Below are 20,365 nucleotides of genomic sequence, written 5' to 3' on the forward strand. Positions count from 1 at the left end.
GCGCACGTGGGGCCTGATTTTACTGTAAGTAGCTAGTTTACGATCGTTGTTGCTCAATTTATTTGAATATCTATACCAGTAACTTTTGTTAAATTTTATTTATTATTTTTTTTAAGACAATACTGCGGATTTATATTTTAAATATTTTAATACTAAAAAGTTAAAGACAACTTAAATCCAATCTTGTACTTGTCTAATATCTATACCTATACTATTATAGCTTAAGTTAATCTGAATGCTGTCCTAATAACCTATGCCATAATATTATACATTATCATTTATTTTCTTATTTTAAATAAATACTAAAAATCTAGTTTTAAATTTACTTGAACTGATGTTTTTATTTTTAAATAAATAGAATTTTCCCTAACTTAAAAGTTGCATAACTATACAAAGTATCAACAACTTACTAACAAAATGAAATAAAAAATTAAAATTTTACTCTTCAGACATCTTCAGATCGAAGAGAATATTTAAAAATCTTAGCAGATAACTAATCACTAATGTGTACAAAATAGAACATGCAATAAAATCGAACCACCTGAAACATTTTCGACAATTCAATGTTACCATTGTTTTTACATTTTATTGTTACTACTTGTATATGATATGATTATAATAAGTTATCAATTGTTATCTGAACTACAAACATTATCCTCAAAAAGGACATTAGGTTTTACATACGGTAAATAATAATTCAAAATAACCCAAGTAATCAATTATGTACAAATTGGGACATCAGTTATCTATAGTATAGTCTTCTAAAAGTTAGTATTAGGCATTTAGTACCTACAATATAACATAATTGTCGTGTTTTGAACATACTATAGATTTGAGAGATCCAACTAACTAACTAACAAACTTTAACAACTATCGATAAACTCGACTACTCTAAACTATATTTCGTTAAGTTCGAAATACGAAATACTACAGAATTCAAACTAATTAATAAACTAAACTTCGTCAATAAGGCCACAAAAAATAACGGTTAATTATAAAATAAAAATTAATAAAATTACCTGCCTATCCAAAACTCCAGAAGTTGAAACGACCAGAATAATTACATCTCGATAATTAATAAGTTTTACTTTCCTATAATCATTAACCTAACAATATTCCAATACATAGGAGGTACATTAGAATTATTATTTAAAATTAATCATACATTTATCGTGCTTCTAAAATGTAGTTAAATATTTTAATATTATAATAATATTATGAAATTATTTGATATAAATTAAAATCTTAGTTTCAATATAAATTTATTGAGATTTATAAAGGTTAGTTTTCGATGAGTAAATTACCTATAATATTACTTATTAGGTATAAATACTACTTTACATTTATAAAAATTTACAATTTTAGTAATTATCTATGACTTGTTTAATATTCCGCAATAATAGATAAAAATAATTACATAAGTACACAACTAATTCATAAATTTTAACACAATTTTACATGTTAACCAACACTTAACCCACATGGTCATTTATCAAACCGCTTTAGAATTACTTGATACGTATAAGTATAACAAAAATATTGTTTATAATAAAATTAAAACTTTTCATACTTATTATAAGAATAATCTACAATCTACAGTTTGCACTTGGATTCTACTAAAATAGCATAGGCAAATATATTTAAATATTCAAATATTTAGTAGGATTTAAGAAAAACTGGACGGATTGTCGCATTTTTTAAAACTATTCAAGATGACAAGTTTTTATGTAAATATAAATTTAAAAAAAGCTTAATTTTATAATTCGAGTATTGTGTAACAATACTTAGAGTAATAGAGTTATAATTATTCGTTCTAAAAAATTTCGTAACGAGTTTTAACGTAGAAATTGTCTATAAATCTATATTGTACAATAATATAATAAAAATGAAAATAAAAACAAAAAGCGATGAACTACCGGTGTATGTACCGGTATTTTAACACTGAGCATCCCCCATCGTTGTTTTTTACGAGCGAACCAATTATCATAACAACTTTAAAAGACCATTGGGAAAAGCACAGTATAGTTGGACCAAATTTTTTCCGGGATAAAAATCACACTCGCGTCAACCGACATAATGATCGTATTATAGGTACTATTTTCCTATAGTATTCGATATGATGCATGCTACATTCATACGGACACACCACGGCAGCAGGTGATAGTAATAATACAACTTTAGTGATAACACCGCGATGACAAAAATAAAAAACAAAAACACACCTGTTTTTGGGCTTCCAACGTTTTTTGAAAACTCCCAGCATTTTTCAGGCTCGAAGATGGTTTCGACGGCGAGAATTTAATAATAGGTATACACGACGATTCACTTCATGCCGCGACGTCCGAGGATAACGAGCGGCGCACTTCACGAAATCGACGGAAACCGATAAAACACGCAAACGACGGCGACGACGAAACGGCGGGAAGACTCGCGTGGCGACCGACGGAAAGCGGTTGACTGAAGACGGAAAACGCGGCGCACACATGACGGTGGACGCGATCCGCGATCGGGTGGAGGGAGAACAGCTGTTCGATCGACCGCGCGAGCGCTCGCCCCGACTCGCTCGCTGGTTTATGCATTACGAGTTTGCGTATGTGTAATGTGTATAAGCGCCGCGTGTCTCGACGGAGGCGAACCGGCGTCGCGCGTGGAACAGGGAAAGGCGGAGGCGGCGATATACATACAACTCTGTCTGCCCGTCCGCCGCGGGAGTGGGTTGATCGCCGTCCGAGACACACACACACACACGCGAGCGATCATCGGGCCAAAGGGTCACGCGAAAAGATCGGTCTCTTTGGCGGGACGGGTGACGGGCGGCGGTGACGACGACGTCGGCCGGTCAAACGCGTTTTCGGCGGTCACGTCGTCGATACATAATATGTATGTAGGTATAGGTACAATATAATATTTATAATGTTATTATTATTTTACATCATAATATTAAAAACTTTTTTTACGCGTAACTCACTTTGCTTAGTGCTACTACCCTCCCCCTAACTATACTCTCCACCACTACAAAATTATTAAGGACCGTCTTGCAAAAACCTATAGCGAAGCTCAGCTAAATAAATTATAGTATTCTCAAAGGTTTCTCCTAACCCTCATACCGCCAACACTAAACACCACCCTAACATTGTACACAGTTACCATTGAGCGTACATACACTTAAAACTCGATATCGACGTGCCGACTACCGACCACATATTAATATTATTATATACGGTTCTAACCATCATCGTTATAGATTGAATTGGAAACGCCTAATCGAAAGTATATATCGCATTATCAACGTATTTTACATATTAATACCGGAATCTTCTAAACATATTTCGAAACCAGAAAAAACCTGAGCTATTATTTAATTTTTTCGAGGTAGGTACCCAAATCGAAGACGATGTACCGATATCTAAAACTCCAACACAGTAGTAAATTTTTTTTCGATTTTTTTTTTTTTTTTTGTTAATACGAATTTTATTCATTAGTTCTTTGAGATTATAATATACTAATTTAGAATATATAATATATACAATAAGATACAGTGATTCAAAGTATATGTTATAGCCATTTTATTATTATATATAATATATATCTAGGTACCTAAATTTTAAAAACAAAGAAAATGTATGTTTTTTTTTTTTTTAAGAAATAATTTTTACGTTTTATAGATACTACCTAGCATTTACAATATATTTTTAAGAGGAAAGTATTAGGCCTAAACAATTTTAAAGATCAATTTTAAAAATTCAAATTTCCATTCCATGTTTTTTACAATTATAATTTGAAGATATTTATGTAATATATTTTAGTGATTGAACAAAATTAATTAATTTAGTCATTATAGTTAGTTTTTAGTTTGTAAGTTTTTCAAATTTGTAATTCAATTACACGCCGCTAAGTAGCTAAATAAATGATGACGTCAACCGACAACCACCATACGTATGGTGAAAATACAATTACTAAAAACTAAAAATCGCTTTCAAGCATAGGCCATAGTCTAGCAATAATTAATATTGTTCAACCACTAAAATTTATAAAAAAAATGTCTTCATATTATGTTTATAAAACACAATGATTATTGCTCCATTTCAATATCTAAACTTTAAATTCTAAAATTTATCCTCAAACCATAATATATTGACAAATATTCAAATCATTTTAGACATTCTATAGATAAAAAAAATATCTTAGTGCATTTTATTCTCTATTTTGAATATTTATATGATTAGGTAGCTGTAAAATACATTTTGAATATCCTTTTTATAATATATATCAACGCAAAATAGACAAAAAATTTGAGTTAGTATTATTTTAAGATTCAAATTCTAATCCGATTTTCTTAAATATACTGTTTATAATATAATATAAGTGTTTAAATACATCAAATTAAAATTGCATGTAAGTGACAATACTTTTCGTAAAAATTACAAAGCTATACAAGAATCTTTACCTATAGTATCACCTATTAAAACGTATCGTATATCTATATTATGTTATTAGATTAAAATAATTATAATGTTACGACATCACTTTAATAGACGTATAGTAGCGGTAAACCCAGTTTTCAGGAGGTCGGGAATAGGCGCTATGCGTTTCTAGAGCTTTTATACCAGGCGCCGTACTCGGAATAAGTTACAATAGAGACGCCTGAAAAATCCCACCCGAAACGATAGTTTATAGCAGCAGCAGCAGCAGCAGAGGAAATAACGTAAAACTCTAATAATTGCCCTTGCCACTACAGCATATTTACAGGACGAACTGCCACGCTTTCCCTTGTCGGCTACATGGGAAACCTAGAAACACAGTGATTCGCCCTGTATAACATTATGTATATCAGTATATGACGTTCGGATCCGCAGTCCAACTCAGCCGGCTGGCGCCACATTAATTTTCTACTCGGGTTTGAAAATACATTTTGTACCCGCCAGTTTTTGTAGTAAACAAACCGCTCTTCTATGCTGATAATATATATAATGTATTATAGCACACAGCATATCACCTCAAATCGATTTTTCGGTCGTTCTACACCGTGTTCACATACACTATACACATTACACACTGATTAAACTTCCCTACCCCCCCCCTCTAAGATCGGACTGAAAAACTGTACTACTAATTATAGTGAACTGATATTTTAATTGATAATAGCCTATAAAGTATATCTTAACTATTAAATTAAAATTGAATTTTTATCTAGCACATCGCCACATTAACTCTGAGAGGACCCAACTGCAGGCTTACTATTTTTTTACTTTTTAATAAGGCGATCGACCTCATATTATGATCAAACTTTATAGATAACAGTTATACATAATAAAATACAATAAAATTGTTTTATATACATGTCGCTATATGGTAAAAATAATAATTATTGAAATTAATTGTATATAGGAATCGTACTTTTATATTCTATTGTTATTGTATAGTTACTCTATGGTAAACTTTGTAATCAAATTTCCTATCCCTTTTTATTTAAAAATCCTGAAAATACCACTGCGTAACTCGTTGTATTATTTTATAAGAATGGATATTTAATACCAGTTATGGTATTATGTGTTGTGTTACTGTGGCATAGTCATAATATAGACGCCACATAATGCTGTAAATAAATATTGCTACCCACAGTATAGTAAAGTTTCAAAGATAAAGTCATGTAACAAAATACAACAGTAACTCTATACAAGCACAACGTTTTTATTTTCGAAAATATTTTCAGTTTCAAACTAAGTACAAAATATTATTTAGGTCACAGGGTTATTTACCAGGCATATTAAGTGACTTACTAACATCTTTCCTTAAATAATGAATTTATTCAAATATATTGAAATGTTGAATAGTTATTTAATAGCCATTTTTCAACAATAATATAATATTTATAATCGGGTAAAATCGTCCATAGTAACGGTAATTCCTGTTAATCGGTTATATTACGATAGTAAAAACTCTATAAAACTAAAATAACTTTATTTTTTTTTTTTAATATAATACGCGCATAATAAATAAATAAAAATATAACCAATACTTGTATTTAACAAAAACAAAAATAATACTTTTAAAATACATATTATTTTCCAAAAAATTGTTAAAATTCCACCACTGCAAAGGTGGCCATCATAAATATGTTGACGAGTGACGTGAATAAAAACAGTAATATCAAGGGCTATAGGTGAGTTGTGGCCCAGGAAACTTTTCCATCTAATCTAATTGTACCTATTAATACTATTAAGTTTTGCTGATTTTATTTAACAACCAAATATCCCCGGACGCCATGTTCCCCCCAAATATTTGGGTAAAAATTTCTGCTAGCTTCAACCGTACCACTAACAGCTGTGAAAGTTTCCATTAAAAAAATTTATCATTCTAATCTAACCATCCTAACATCTATAATTTTATTGGTCAATCTGAGACGTATATAAAATGTAGAAGCGATGAAATAAAAACGTAGAAAATATGTGAAAAAGAAGCATTTATAAGACGACAGATGACAAAACTAGCATAAAAAGAAATAGAGCAATTTGATTTCGTTAAATCATTAAGTTTTAAAATTTTGCTCAACCAATAATTTCAAAAAATAATTTTACTTATCATCAGTAAAAAAAATAATAAAAATACACTTTCGGGAGCCGACTCAACCAATCTCCTGGTGATGTCTTCTAGGAAACGCTGATAAGTGATATAGGCTGATACCATGGTTTAAGATATACTTAAATCTTAAACCGTGGCTTATACATATGGAGTGATAAATAAAATATAGCCGCAACTTACCAACACCGATATTACCAAGAGCAAAAATGTTTATAAATGTATACATACCAAAAAAATCTAACCATCAAAGTTAACATTATTATTTCTAAATATCAACATAACCAACCTTTAAAATATATTACAATTTTAAAATTGAAATTTTCTGTCAGGTAGGTATACTAATATTTATTTTGACCGTAAATTAAATATTCGATATTTTTTAAACTTGTTAAAATTATTGCCTAAAATGAGTAAAATGTTAAGTGCTTTGTATTAATTCTGCTGATACACCATAAAATTTAACTTCATAATTATTTTTGCATACAATAGGTTTATAATAATTTTTCACCAATAATAGCGTTTGTATAAAAAAAATTAAATTATTGTTTGTTCAATGAAAAAAATATTTGTATGTTATCATTCATAATAATATATAGGTATACCTACGTCCTACATATTATTATCATTATTTACTGATATAGTATAATATAAATTAATATCCCTTATAAAATATAATATTTAGCATTTTAGCCAACACGTACAGGAGTATAAAATAACTTATGTAGATAACCACATTAAAATAGTTTTTATTCTGCATAATAATATAAATATATGCTTAATTTGCAATGACGTAATCTTCCATACTTTCCATAATTTAGGTGTGGTTTTTATTTTACAAATATTAGGTACCTAGTACTTTATGAATACGAATACTAAATAGTAAGTACACGTATTCGGCATTAATTTTATTAGAGTTTTAACTTTTTGTTTTCATATATTTCATTAAAAGATTCATCTTCGTATAATATATTTATTGCAAAGTGTAAAATATCAATTTGAAAGTCTAAAGAAAACAGAATTTTTAGAAATAATAGTTTTTAAAGAAATTTTTAATACATACTAGAGGACGAAGTCACTATTTACTAATAACGCTACGGTTAGATACCATGGGACATGGACCATGATCAATGATACAATTAAAACTAGACTGTTTTTCTTAATTTAGGATAGATAATAAATAATAATATAATATTAAAACAGATAAATAAAAGATCTGAGAATCAGAGTATCAAAATATCTAACCGTCAAAGTTTCAATCATTATTTGTTATTTATATCATGTGAAAACACTGAAAACAAACCACTAACCAATAACCAGCACAAACCGCGAATGTTGTATGCTTGTATTACATGCAACAAGTCAACAATAAACGATTTATGGCGGCAATCAAAAACCGGTGTTGCGTCGACAAACATCACTTAAACATGTCATATTATTTTAAATATTTAAATTATTAATGAGCTAATCAAATTGAAATGTATTCATATTAAGAAATGTGCAAAATGAGATAAAATATATTTAAGAGAAAATGTGTCAGGAGAATTTATTAAAACTTCAATGTTTGCCAAAGTTGTCTAGTAATTAGGTATCATAAACGATTACAAGTTTTTAATAAGTTACGAATACTTGAATGCTATTTATTATTATTGCATATAAATTTTATATTGAATATTATGAAACATAAAATATAAAACTATGTCAATCTGCGTTAATCATTTAGATGTTCAGTGTAAATGTTTAATTTCCAAGGTGACGTTATTCATAATATTATCATAGTCTCTATGTAGTATGTACATAACATTTTCTTAATTTTTATTTTGTTTCAAGAAATCACAGGATAAATTAAAAATAGATCTTATTAATACTTGGCTAAAAAGAGTGACACCGCCACTAACACCTAATCTAAATACCCATCTAAATATTTATTTTAAAATAATTATGATTTATGTAATACACCATGTAGAATAATATACGTACACGCCGGTATACGCTTATTGTTTATGTACAGTGTTCACTTCATCGATGCAAGCATTTTTTTCATCTACACATTAATTGAAACCTTTTTTACTACTTTGTGTTTACACTTTTCTATTTTATAAGTTATAACCAACATGACTAATAAGTAACAACTAACAATAAACGATAATCGCTATAATAATTATTACTTATTAGTAATTATTGATTACCATTGATAATAAATACTAATATTTTTAATCTATGTTTTGTTATTTTATAGGTATTAGATATTTCAATATTTGTAAGTTATACTAACGTCGGCGATGTCAAATAAGACATGTCTTTTAAACTGGTTTAATTCTATATTCTCATTCTCATACGTGGTCCGTACTCCGTATTAATAATATATTATCACCCCTTTACCACCGCATTTTTAGTGTCTGACCGGAGTACGGGACTATAGCAATTCACATAATATTACAACCTAGGTATTTTAAACATTATTATTATATAGTAAAACTGTACAGGACCTGAAAATTTACTCTGGCGCCACCGCAACAATTTACCACCTAATAATAATACCAAACTATATGGATTTAACAATAGATAAATGACAAGGGTATATACACATATTTTAACCCTTTTATTGTCACAACTGCAAAGGACAGCAATTTCAAAAAACGACAACACAAAAAGGAGGGGAAGAGGGTACTTCTCTGCTATACGTTAGGCATCTATAGACATTGTAATGGATGCATTAACTTTAAATTCAATGATTTATCATACATCGTAGTATACATGGAAATGATTCTGAGTAGATAGTGAGTAGAGACAATTTAACAGACTATATTACCAAGTATATTTAAAAGTAAGCTTTTTAAAATGATAGGTTAATTTATTTATTTTTTTAAAATATTGCATTTTATATTATATTATTTTATTTTATTTTATTTTATATTTTTGCTATTATTCGTGAAGTTAATAGTTGAAATACAATCAAACTATATATCAATAAGTATATATTATGTGTAATCAAATTATTTATAAAACATTACGATAAACAAAATCGACGAGTAAAGACGCATTTACAACTCAGTGTACCTACCGTATCGTTTCATTTACCTACTCAATATGTACATGTACATAAATAAGTATAACTAAATGTTTATAATTCGTCACCTACAAGTTGAATATTATTTCAATTCATATATGATACTATAAATCATAAATACGCACTATACAATGTATAACATTTGCATAAAACGCATGTCCATAGAATAAATATCCCTATAAATATAATCCTGTCAATAATGTGCCTTCATGGCTTCATGACACATTATACTATATCTTTTTGTGATAACCTGAATATCTGCTAATACCACAGGATAAATAAAATAATACTCTCAATCAGTAACACCTTATACTGTTAATTAAATGTGCAGTTATATTAATTATAAGTTGAAAAACGATGTCGATTAGACTCGATTGGGTAAAGCCAGAGGTAAAGCCAAATTTCCACTAAATTTGAAACTCTTTAAAAACAATGTCTAACTATTAATATGATAAGTAATTACAAAACATAATAATACAAGAGTAAATATAATAAGATAATGAGTAATTTACCTACTGTTTTCTTCTACAAAAAACCAATATAGATAACAATTTTTCACATTGAGCTGTTATCTAACCAATTAATTTAATTTCAACTAACTAAAATTCTATCTCTAGACAAAAACTTAGCGTTCTGCTTTAAAGTTTAAACCAAAAAAATTCGATCTCTTTAGGTCTATAAATACATACAATAATAATAATAAAAATTCGGGATGATTTAGAACTTCGATTTCAAACGACAGCGTGTACAATAAAGCATGCAACCATCTTGCTTATATTTTTGCATCAATATACGTGCACGCCATTATTTATTTTTCTATACAGGTAAGAAACTAATAATTATTAACTGTCGATAGCATTATTAATAATACCTAACAAATAAATAACACTATCCTTTTTTGCTTTTAAGGATTGAAAGGAAATACCTATAAAGAATTTTTAATTCCAATTCTTAATTCTGATTAATTCAATTTTTTTTCTTTTCTAAATAAGAAATTAATTTCCTATTAAATAACGAGTATACAGCGAACAATTTCTGTATTATTAACTTATTTGTTGATACTTATTAATTTGAATATTTTATTATTGATTATTATTATTATATCTACTTGGTAATCGAACCTGTATAGATTCAAATAAAAATAATATTCATTTTCAACTGTAAAATTTTGGATTCTTCTTCCACCCTATCTACCTTAACCTACCTAATTACCTAAATCTAAATGACTTCGATTGGTTACATTTCGGAATCATAGTAGGAAATCGAAAATTAAATTTTTAAAGCAAGACACATATAGTAGTGCCATCTAGCGATGAAAGTCATCAACGGATTTCCAGATGCGCACAAATACTTTTCATCAACCAATGTTTTGTATTTTTTTTTTTTTTAATTAAGGTAGGTATATAAAAGCATTAAAAGCAAATATATTTCAGTCAAATAAAAACATGAATCACTAGCATTTTTCAATTATAATATTTCATATACTTATAACTTACTTCAAAGTTAAAATACCTATCAATAAAAAATTCCAACAAAACATAAAGTATACCTACCTAATAAGAATTTTTAACACAAAATGATTGCTTTGTTGAAATAATTTCAACAAGATTTCAATGAAATATGCACCATTGTTTATAAATACAATACTCAATTATTCTATTATTTTATTTTTAATCGATGGTTATACAAAAGAATTCTCAAGCAAATTTATTCTCTCAAAAAAACCTTAACTTTTACATATCTACATTTAAAAACAATTATTTATTATTTATTGATTTTATTTTTCTAGTAGCATATTTTTTAAGCTAAATGTTACCATCACACAACTAATAACTATGAACTAAATAAATAATTTTGAACATCAGATTGTAGGTACTTACCTTTTAAGTGAGGTATGCTTCCACATCGTAATTATTAACGAGTTAAAAGTTACCATCGGCGTAAATAATTGATTTGTTTACTGCTAGTTGCACTTATTACACAATAAATACGAGTTACGACTAATACGAGTACCTAGTATTTGAACAGTATAAAACTAATAAAAAATAAAATAACACATCATTGTAAATTTGTAAAATCAATACATTCATCACTTCGTTCAGAATCTAAAATAGTTGATTAAATATTTAAATCATAACTAAGCTAACAACTATTTTGAAAATTATAAAATTTTCCCGTCTTTTCTTTTAAGAGAGCAACTAAGAACGACGATTTTACTAAAAATACATTATGAAAAAAAAATGAAAATGTAGTTATATATTGAGTAGGTACTAAACTGCATTTATTCCATGTAATTATATACCTAGGTATAGGTTCTGTCAAAGAATGCTTTGAGAAGTGTCGTTTAAATATAATGGTAAAACCTTCGATCCCAGTCCCTACAAAGTAGAAAACAATGTTTTAAAAATTAAATCAGTACAACAAAATAACATAAGTCGATATTCATTAGTAATTAGTAATTAGTTAATACGAGAGGATAACTATAATATGCAATAGTTGCAAACCTTTTTTTTGAAATAAAAGACCTTTATTAATTGGAATAAACGTCTTAAGTGGAACTACAGCTGATATTCCATTATTATTACTTATTAGCGTAACCGCGATTATTTACGCGAGTTGTCACGGTCTCGGCGTAAGGAGATTATAAAATCGACGCCGACGTGTATACGATCTCCTCGAGTCAACGACTATCACTATGTTATCAATTTCCCGCGTCGTATGTTTACGATATAACATTGTGAATTGTGTTTACAAATTTGTATTTCATACAATGCTGTATGCGTTGCTGCCGTTGCTACTTGCTGCTTAACTGCTTTATCTTATTCACATTCCTCGCGTGGATCAACTATTACTTTTAAAATTTTCCATGTTTTGAGTATTGAGCAGTTTTTTTTATTCAATATTTAAATATGGATTTGGAATTCCAAGATGTACGTGCTGAGGTTAAGGGTATTATGGTAAGTAGTATTTTCCATTCTAAGTGTTATTGTGACTAGATGAAATTGTCTCACTATGTCATGTGGTTATCCTAAAATATATTTGAACAATAGAAGATATATTTTCATTTTAATAAACATATCATGGTTACACAATATTATTTTAAAATACCAGTCATTGTATTAGATGTGATGTTCTTACTAGATTTAACTTTGTAATAACTGAAATGATTTATTAAATTTAATGTTTTGGTAACATTAATAAAATAAAATAATGAAAACTGATTTATCTTGTAATAGTTTTTAAGCATTACAATTTTTTTTTATTATTAATTCTGTTTGTATCTTAAAATTTGATATTACCTATATTACAGTTACAAAGCCTCAAAGGTAACCATTTTTAAACATTTGTTATTAAAATGTACATTAATTAGTTCCTTATTAGTTTATATACATGAAATGGCATAGTATCCTACAAAATTAAGTCCCTAACTTAAATTTATCAAAATTAAATTGTATTGTTTAAGTCTACAACATTTAAAAATAATTTACTGGATGCTTATTTATTAATATTTTAAATTATATTTTATCATTATTACATTACATATACATTAAAATATCATCATAAATAATCTAATACCTATTATAAAAATTGTAGTTTTATGTGTTAAATACACCTTTTATTTTTTATATTTTATTATAATTATAAAAAGTATTGTTTGATAATTTATTACAAATCATTAATCTATTATAGGAATAACTAATTTTAATTATACTTATATTTTTTCAGTGCACTGGAAGACTAAAATTTACTGAACAAAATATTGTATTTAAAAATATAAAAACTGGCAAAGTAGAACAATTAACATCTTCTGATATAGAATTTGTTAATTGGCAAAAATTAGTTGGTACATGTGGTATCAGAATCTTTTTAAAAAATGGTAATCTTCATCGATACTCTGGTTTCAATGAGTCTGTAAGTATAATATTACTTTAATATAGGTATACATAATTATTAAAAAATTATAAAATTATTTTCCTATTTCATAGGATCAAGATAAAATTGCCAAATATTTTAAAAACACATATCGCTTGGATATGTTAGAAAAAGAACTAGCCATTAAGGGCTGGAATTGGGGTAGTACTAAATTTAATGGATCAATATTAAGTTTTGATATTGGTAATCTAACTGCCTTTGAAATACCTTTAAACAATGTATCACAATGTACTACTGGCAAGAATGAAGTTACATTAGAATTTCATCAGGTAAAAAAATAATATTTTTAATCATACAATGACAAACTAAATTTTTGGTTTAATGCTTCAGATATAAACTAAAACTTTTAGCATGATTTTTAAATTGTCATGTTTTGGTTGATTTTGAGCTCAGTGTCTCAGCTTCATTATTCAGTTCTAATGACATTAAACATTAAACTAAACCATTGAGTTTGTACATTTACCCAATTGATATTATAATTTATGGTTTTTATTATAGAACGATGAAACACCAGTTAGTTTATGTGAAATGAGATTTCATATTCCATCTGCTGAGCTTGCAGGTGACCAAGATCCAGTAGATGCATTCCATGATCAAGTTATGAAGCAAGCCAGTGTTATATCAATATCTGGTGATGCAATTGCTATATTCAGAGAAATGCAGTGTCTTACTCCTCGGTAATTTATATTTTATATTAAAAATATTAGTTTATAATTATATACCGAAAATGTGTATTACTTATATTAACATTTAAAATATTATTTTAGTGGTCGTTATGATATAAAAGTTTTTCAAACATTTTTCCAACTCCACGGTAAAACGTTTGATTACAAAATTCCAATGACTACTGTTCTTCGTTTGTTTATATTACCACACAAAGATGGTCGTCAAATATTTTTTGTAGTCAGTTTGGACCCACCTATTAAACAAGGTCAAACCAGATACCATTATTTAGTATTATTATTTAATATGGAAGAGGAAACATCTATTGAACTCCCATTCACTGAGTAAGTTTAAAACACAAATTATTTATATCAGACATAATCAGTGGTGTATTTAAATTTCCTGGAAAGGGGGGAGATATGACTAAAGTTGTTGATGTCAAACGTCTCTACAATTTATTTTCTTCTGATAAAAACAACAATAACTAAATAAATATAAGCTTAAGATTTGAAAGGACTGGGAGAAAATATGTCTCCCTAATCTCACTCTGTAAATACACCACTGAACCTAATATTAGTTATTCAAGCTAACTCCAGGTTTATGTTTTATAACATCAAAATGTATTAATTTAATAAAATTAATTTCTAGTGAAGAAATAGAAACAAAATATGCTGGAAAGTTAACCAAAGAACTATCTGGTCCTACATATGAAGTTCTTGCTCAAGTTATGAAAGCTATTGTGAATAGAAAAATCACAACACCGGCCAGTTTTAAAGGGTAATAATTTATTTTTATAAACAAATTATCAAATGCATACCTTATCTTTAAAAACCCAGCATATAATAGAAGGATATTAAAAAAATGATTCTTCATCAAAAAACACCAGTTTCAAAAACTCAGTTCTTGAAAATTATATTTTAACTATTTTTATCATTATAAATTTCAAGTTTATTACTATTCTGTATAACATCATGACCATGTATATTCAGTGTGTTTTAATATATTAAAATGAAGTTTCTAATGAGTAGTTAATTAGTTATTAGTTATTACTTATTACTGTTATAAGTATAAATGTTAAACAAGCCGAGTGATTTTTAAAAATCTAAAAGGGGTGTTGAATAAAAAAAGATTGGGAATCACTAGGTTAAGCGTTAACAGACACTTAACTGGGCATTGTGAGAACGGCCCTATGTTACTTATGCTTATTTAATAATAGAAAAATAAGTATTGTATTATTGTATAATTATTTCCAAGTAAAGTTATTCTCCATAAACTATGTACATAACATTGGTATGAGTAATTTATTTATTATTAAATATTAAATGTTAACATTATACATTTGATATGATATTGTAATTTGTAATATTATTACATATTAACATTGATTAAATATCAATTGATAAACATTTAATGTATATTTAATCAATGTTAATAAGATTATATTCTAAATATACATGTTGTAATTAATTATAACTGTATTGTAAACAAATTAATTTATTGAAAATTATATTTATTATTTTTTCAGTCATTCTGGAACGTCGGCAATTGGCTGTTCTTATAAAGCTGCAGCTGGTTATGTTTATCCACTTGAAAGAGGCTTTATTTACATACATAAGCCTCCTATACACATCCGATTTGAAGAAATTTCTAGTGTTAATTTTGCTAGAGGCGGCGGTAGTACAAGGTCTTTTGACTTTGAAATTGAACTAAAAAATGGAGTTATACATACATTTAGCAGCATAGAAAAGGAAGAATATGGAAGTCTTTATGATTTCATCAATGCTAAAAAACTAAGAGTGAAAAACACTGGCAAATCAGTAATGGAATTAGTATTATTATTTGTTTTAATTATCATTTACTCAACTTTAAACATCATCATTAGGATAAACCTGCTTACACTGGAGATGACTATGGTGATTCTGATAATGAAGCAGAACCTGATGCTTATTTGGCCCGAGTTAAACGTGAAGGACAAGAACGTGATGAAGATGATGATGATGATTCAGATGAGAGTACAGATGAAGATTTCAACCCTGAAGGACAAGAGAGTGATGTTGCTGAAGAGTAAGTTTTATTTTATATGTTTTGAAAATTTAAACATATTGCGTCTTTTATAGGTTTGATAGTAATCCATCGACAACAGAATCAGAATCTGGTAATGAGGAAGGAGGTAGTGGTGAAAAGAAAGATAAGAAAGAAAAGAAAAGAAAAGATAAAAAACCTAAATCAGCTAAAACTATTGTAAGTTTGTTTGAAAATAAAGGTGTTATAGATGTAATACATTTATAATACTTATAGTATTCATTAATTACTGGATCAATAACAAATGATTTTATGGTGTCGAATGCATTATTAAATATATTTAAATATTTGTTATCGATTGGTATAATAATGAAATGTGTAAAATAAAGAAATCGATTACAATCTCTTTTTTAAAAAAAAGAAAAATACTAATTATCATAAATAAATTAAAAACAATGTAAAGACAACTCAAATGAAGGATCTTAGTATCAGTTTTAACTTGAAACTAAATTTATATCACACAAAATATGATTAATAAGGTTATCAACAATTTTTTTTAAGCGCACGTGTATAAAGACTTTTATCATGACTTACATTTATTATACTTAAATCATATATTGACATTATTATAATGCACTTCAGTTAAACCTAAATTATGTGATTGTAATATGGCACTCTAATTCCTTAACTCAAAATCATAATATTTCATAAGTGAAAAAAACAATTTTTTAGTATTTTTCATTCTTATGTGTTTAGGCAACCGCAATCTGACGATAATAATTAGTGTATTTTTTTTCCAATGAATTTCTAACTTTTCAATCATAAATATTAAATAAACAAGAAACTTGAGTATCCTAATGTGCTACAGCAAATTAATAATGTAGATTTATTTCACACGTCATTTTCCGAATTAACTACATGCCTCTATTGATAATTGTTTGTTTTAAAATATTTATATTAAAAATTTTAAATTTTATTACTGTTATTTAAGTTATGTTTTGATTATTTTTAAATAATATTTGTGTTATTTTTATTTAGTCTGAAAAACCACGTAAGTCAAAAAAGGCTAAAAAACCTGATGATGGTAGACCCAAGAGAGCAGCAACAGCTTATATGATATGGTTTAATGAGGCACGTGATGAAATAAAATCTGATAATCCAGGAATTTCATTTGTTGAAATAGCAAAAAAAGGAGGTGAATTATGGAAAAAAATGTCAACCAGTGAAAAATCGGTAAATAATTGCTCTTACTTAATATTTATTACTATGTATTAAAACCTACATTACCTACATTATTAAAAAAATATTTGATTATTGATAATTAATATTAACACTAATTTATATTATTATTTGTGATTAACTATAAAATACAGTCATTTTAAATTAATAATGTTGAGAACATAACAAAAGTGTAAGAATACATTCAATAGCAGTTATCTTATATTATTATAGACATAACTTACTATATAAGTAAATTGGAAACTTTAAAGACTTTTTAAAACTTAAATTATGTAAATATTGTTTTACAATTTTGCTATTGAGTACTTGTACATCGTAATTTATTCACTCGTCGTGTATTGTGCATATATTATATAACTAAAAATTAATCTCTGAATAAATTTTATGCAAAAGGTTGAAATAAATATATCTTAATTCTTTATTACCAATTATTACTTACATAAAATATTGTATTTTGACACTTAACAATAATCTACATAGAATTAGTAGATTTTAAATATTAAATGTTAATGAATGTTATTTCTGTAGAAATATGAAGAAAAAGCAGCAAAATCTAAAGAAGAATATATGAAAGCTATGAAAGAATTTAAAGAATCCGGTGGAGGAGCAGAATCATCTAAGGACTCTAAAAAATCATCAAAGAAACCTTCTTCGCAGAAAAAAGTTTCAACTCCTGTAAAGAGTGGTTCATTCATTTCAAAAGAGTTTATAGAATCTGACGATGATTCATCTCTGAGTGAAAGTGATGAGAAAAGCAATAATAAAACAAAATCTAAAAAGGTTAGTTAATTATAATAATAATAGTATAAAAACCTTGATAATTAACTAATTAATTGTATTCTTCACAATTTAGTTTGAGGATGTGTTTGTATATGTAATTTAATTCAAATTGAATAACTTACAAATTAAAATAATACCTATGAAAATTTAAATCAATGTAAAAAAATGTTTTAATATGAATTAATACTTATTACTTATTTGGCCTTTCAAAAATCTTAATTACTAATTATTTAATTTTTATCATAAAAAAAAAATATTTAAATAATATAGATATATAATATTATCCTTTGTTCTTATACCTTTTTATACGTTCACCTAATGTTTATACAACGACTATTTATTTTAAAGGTGACAGATTAAAGAACCTATTTAAAATAAATTATTCAACTTATGATAAGATAGATAAGAGTATTCTAAGACACAACTAAATCCTGGGATTTGTTGTGTAAATATATGTGTTTTTCTCTTGGCGTCGATGAACTTTGATTAGAACTTCAAATAAGAATTCAATTAAACTACATATTTATGGTCATTATTTTCAAACATAAAAATTAGTTATTAGATTCTTTTATCTTAAGAATCCTATTGACTATCAATATTATGTTATATGACAGGTATACTAGTGCAGATAACTGTGAATGGATTTACTTTACTCAAAGTTGAATATATTTAATACAATTTAAATATAGAAAAATAGAGAATGTAATGTTATATTTCAACACAAATTAAATAAGTGACATTCCAAATAGTAATTTAAATTAATTGACTTATGTGTACTTCATAAAATCACTACTATACTGGCCTTAAATCGTATACAATGAATAGAGCTACTGTCTTATTTGAAACTAACATAAATAAATGAACTTGGTACAATTTTGTATGTGTTATAATTATGCTATACAATTAACTAAATTGGTTTCAGTTAAAAATAATTTTAATTAGATATTATTTTTAGTGTTCTGTGATCTAATAACTGATTTAAAAAAGTATACAAGATGATATGTATTAAATATGTAAATAAAAACTTGAGAAAATGTATAACAATAATACAGTAGTAGGATACAATAAATAAATACAAAATAAATAATAATATATAATATGCACAGAGTACGAACACACATGTGCTATGAAAAGACCTAGCAAAAAACTTATTACTAGTTAATTACCTCCAGTACACTCTTCATTTTGTTGTTAAAATATATATTTTATGCATTATCCTTGAATATTGATTATTGTTCACATCAAATTTTGACCATGAATAAATTAGCCTTATTGTTAAATATGGGTAAATATAAAATATAATATTTTGTGTAACTCATATTAAGGACTTATTCTGAAAAAATTGTATGTTACAAACTTATAACTTATTAATAATATATTATTAGTTGTAATTAATAAAAATAAAACTGTTTTATATTTCTAGAAGTCTTCGGATGATTCAAGTGATGACAAAAAATCCCCAGTCAAATCTAAAAAAACAAAGGATGAGTCTTCTAAATCAAAGAGAAAAAAGGTAATTTATAATTTTTTACCAACTTATACTAACTTTGCTAAATGTTTTAATTATAAATGTTTATGTGTCTAGGAGTCATCTGATGGCTCGAGTGAAGAAGAAAAGTCAAAATCTATGAAAAAAAGAAAAAGTGATTCAGAAGATGATGATGTAGATGAAAGTAGTGGAAGTGCTTCAGATGTTAGTGATTCCGATTAAATATTTTTATTTTGGACTTGTATAAGCGCACAACAAATTATAAGCTATTTATTATTTTTTGTGTTTTATTATCATTTTTTGTGATCAATTTTTTTTATAACAAAATTAAACACAACATAATATTACTCTACATTTAGATTTCATAAATCTAATTGATTATGAAGTATTATTATACCTATGAATTGGTTTTATGTTTATTACTATAGACTAATGGCTTAATGGAATCATGTACAGTAAATTTACGAGAAAAAAATTACTAACATTTTATTTTTTATATTGTATTCCTTATTAATTTTTTTTTCCATTCTTTCCACAAAATGTTTCAAAAGTTGTTACAAAAATGTAAAAATTAAATAAATTGAATTACT

At 26.8% G+C, this 20,365-nt stretch overlaps 2 protein-coding genes across 2 annotated transcripts in view; one reads left to right on the top strand and one right to left on the bottom strand.

Annotated features, from left to right (window-relative positions):
• The window catches only part of LOC114121697 (uncharacterized), a 201,862-nt gene extending 199,400 nt beyond the window's left edge, over window positions 1-2,462 (bottom strand). Inside the window, exon 1 of the mRNA XM_050198453.1 lies at window positions 2,223-2,462. Coding sequence (XP_050054410.1) covers window positions 2,223-2,263 — 41 coding nt within the window. The 5' untranslated portion in view covers window positions 2,264-2,462. The remainder of the gene's footprint in view (window positions 1-2,222) is intronic.
• Window positions 2,463-12,397: 9,935 nt separating this feature from the next.
• Window positions 12,398-20,127, top strand: LOC114121700 (FACT complex subunit Ssrp1). The gene is made up of 13 exons (XM_027984142.2): window positions 12,398-12,606; window positions 13,376-13,561; window positions 13,636-13,851; window positions 14,081-14,259; window positions 14,350-14,589; window positions 14,894-15,022; window positions 15,771-16,062; window positions 16,128-16,309; window positions 16,363-16,486; window positions 17,306-17,500; window positions 18,035-18,286; window positions 19,710-19,799; window positions 19,872-20,127. The coding sequence occupies exons 1-13, from the start codon at window positions 12,559-12,561 to the stop codon at window positions 19,995-19,997; spliced, it is 2,259 nt and encodes a 752-aa protein (XP_027839943.1). The 5' UTR covers window positions 12,398-12,558; the 3' UTR covers window positions 19,998-20,127.
• Window positions 20,128-20,365: the final 238 nt, after the last annotated feature.

Source organism: Aphis gossypii, chromosome 1, assembly GCF_020184175.1.
Source record: "Aphis gossypii isolate Hap1 chromosome 1, ASM2018417v2, whole genome shotgun sequence".
Classification (NCBI taxonomy): Eukaryota; Metazoa; Arthropoda; class Insecta; order Hemiptera; family Aphididae; genus Aphis; species Aphis gossypii.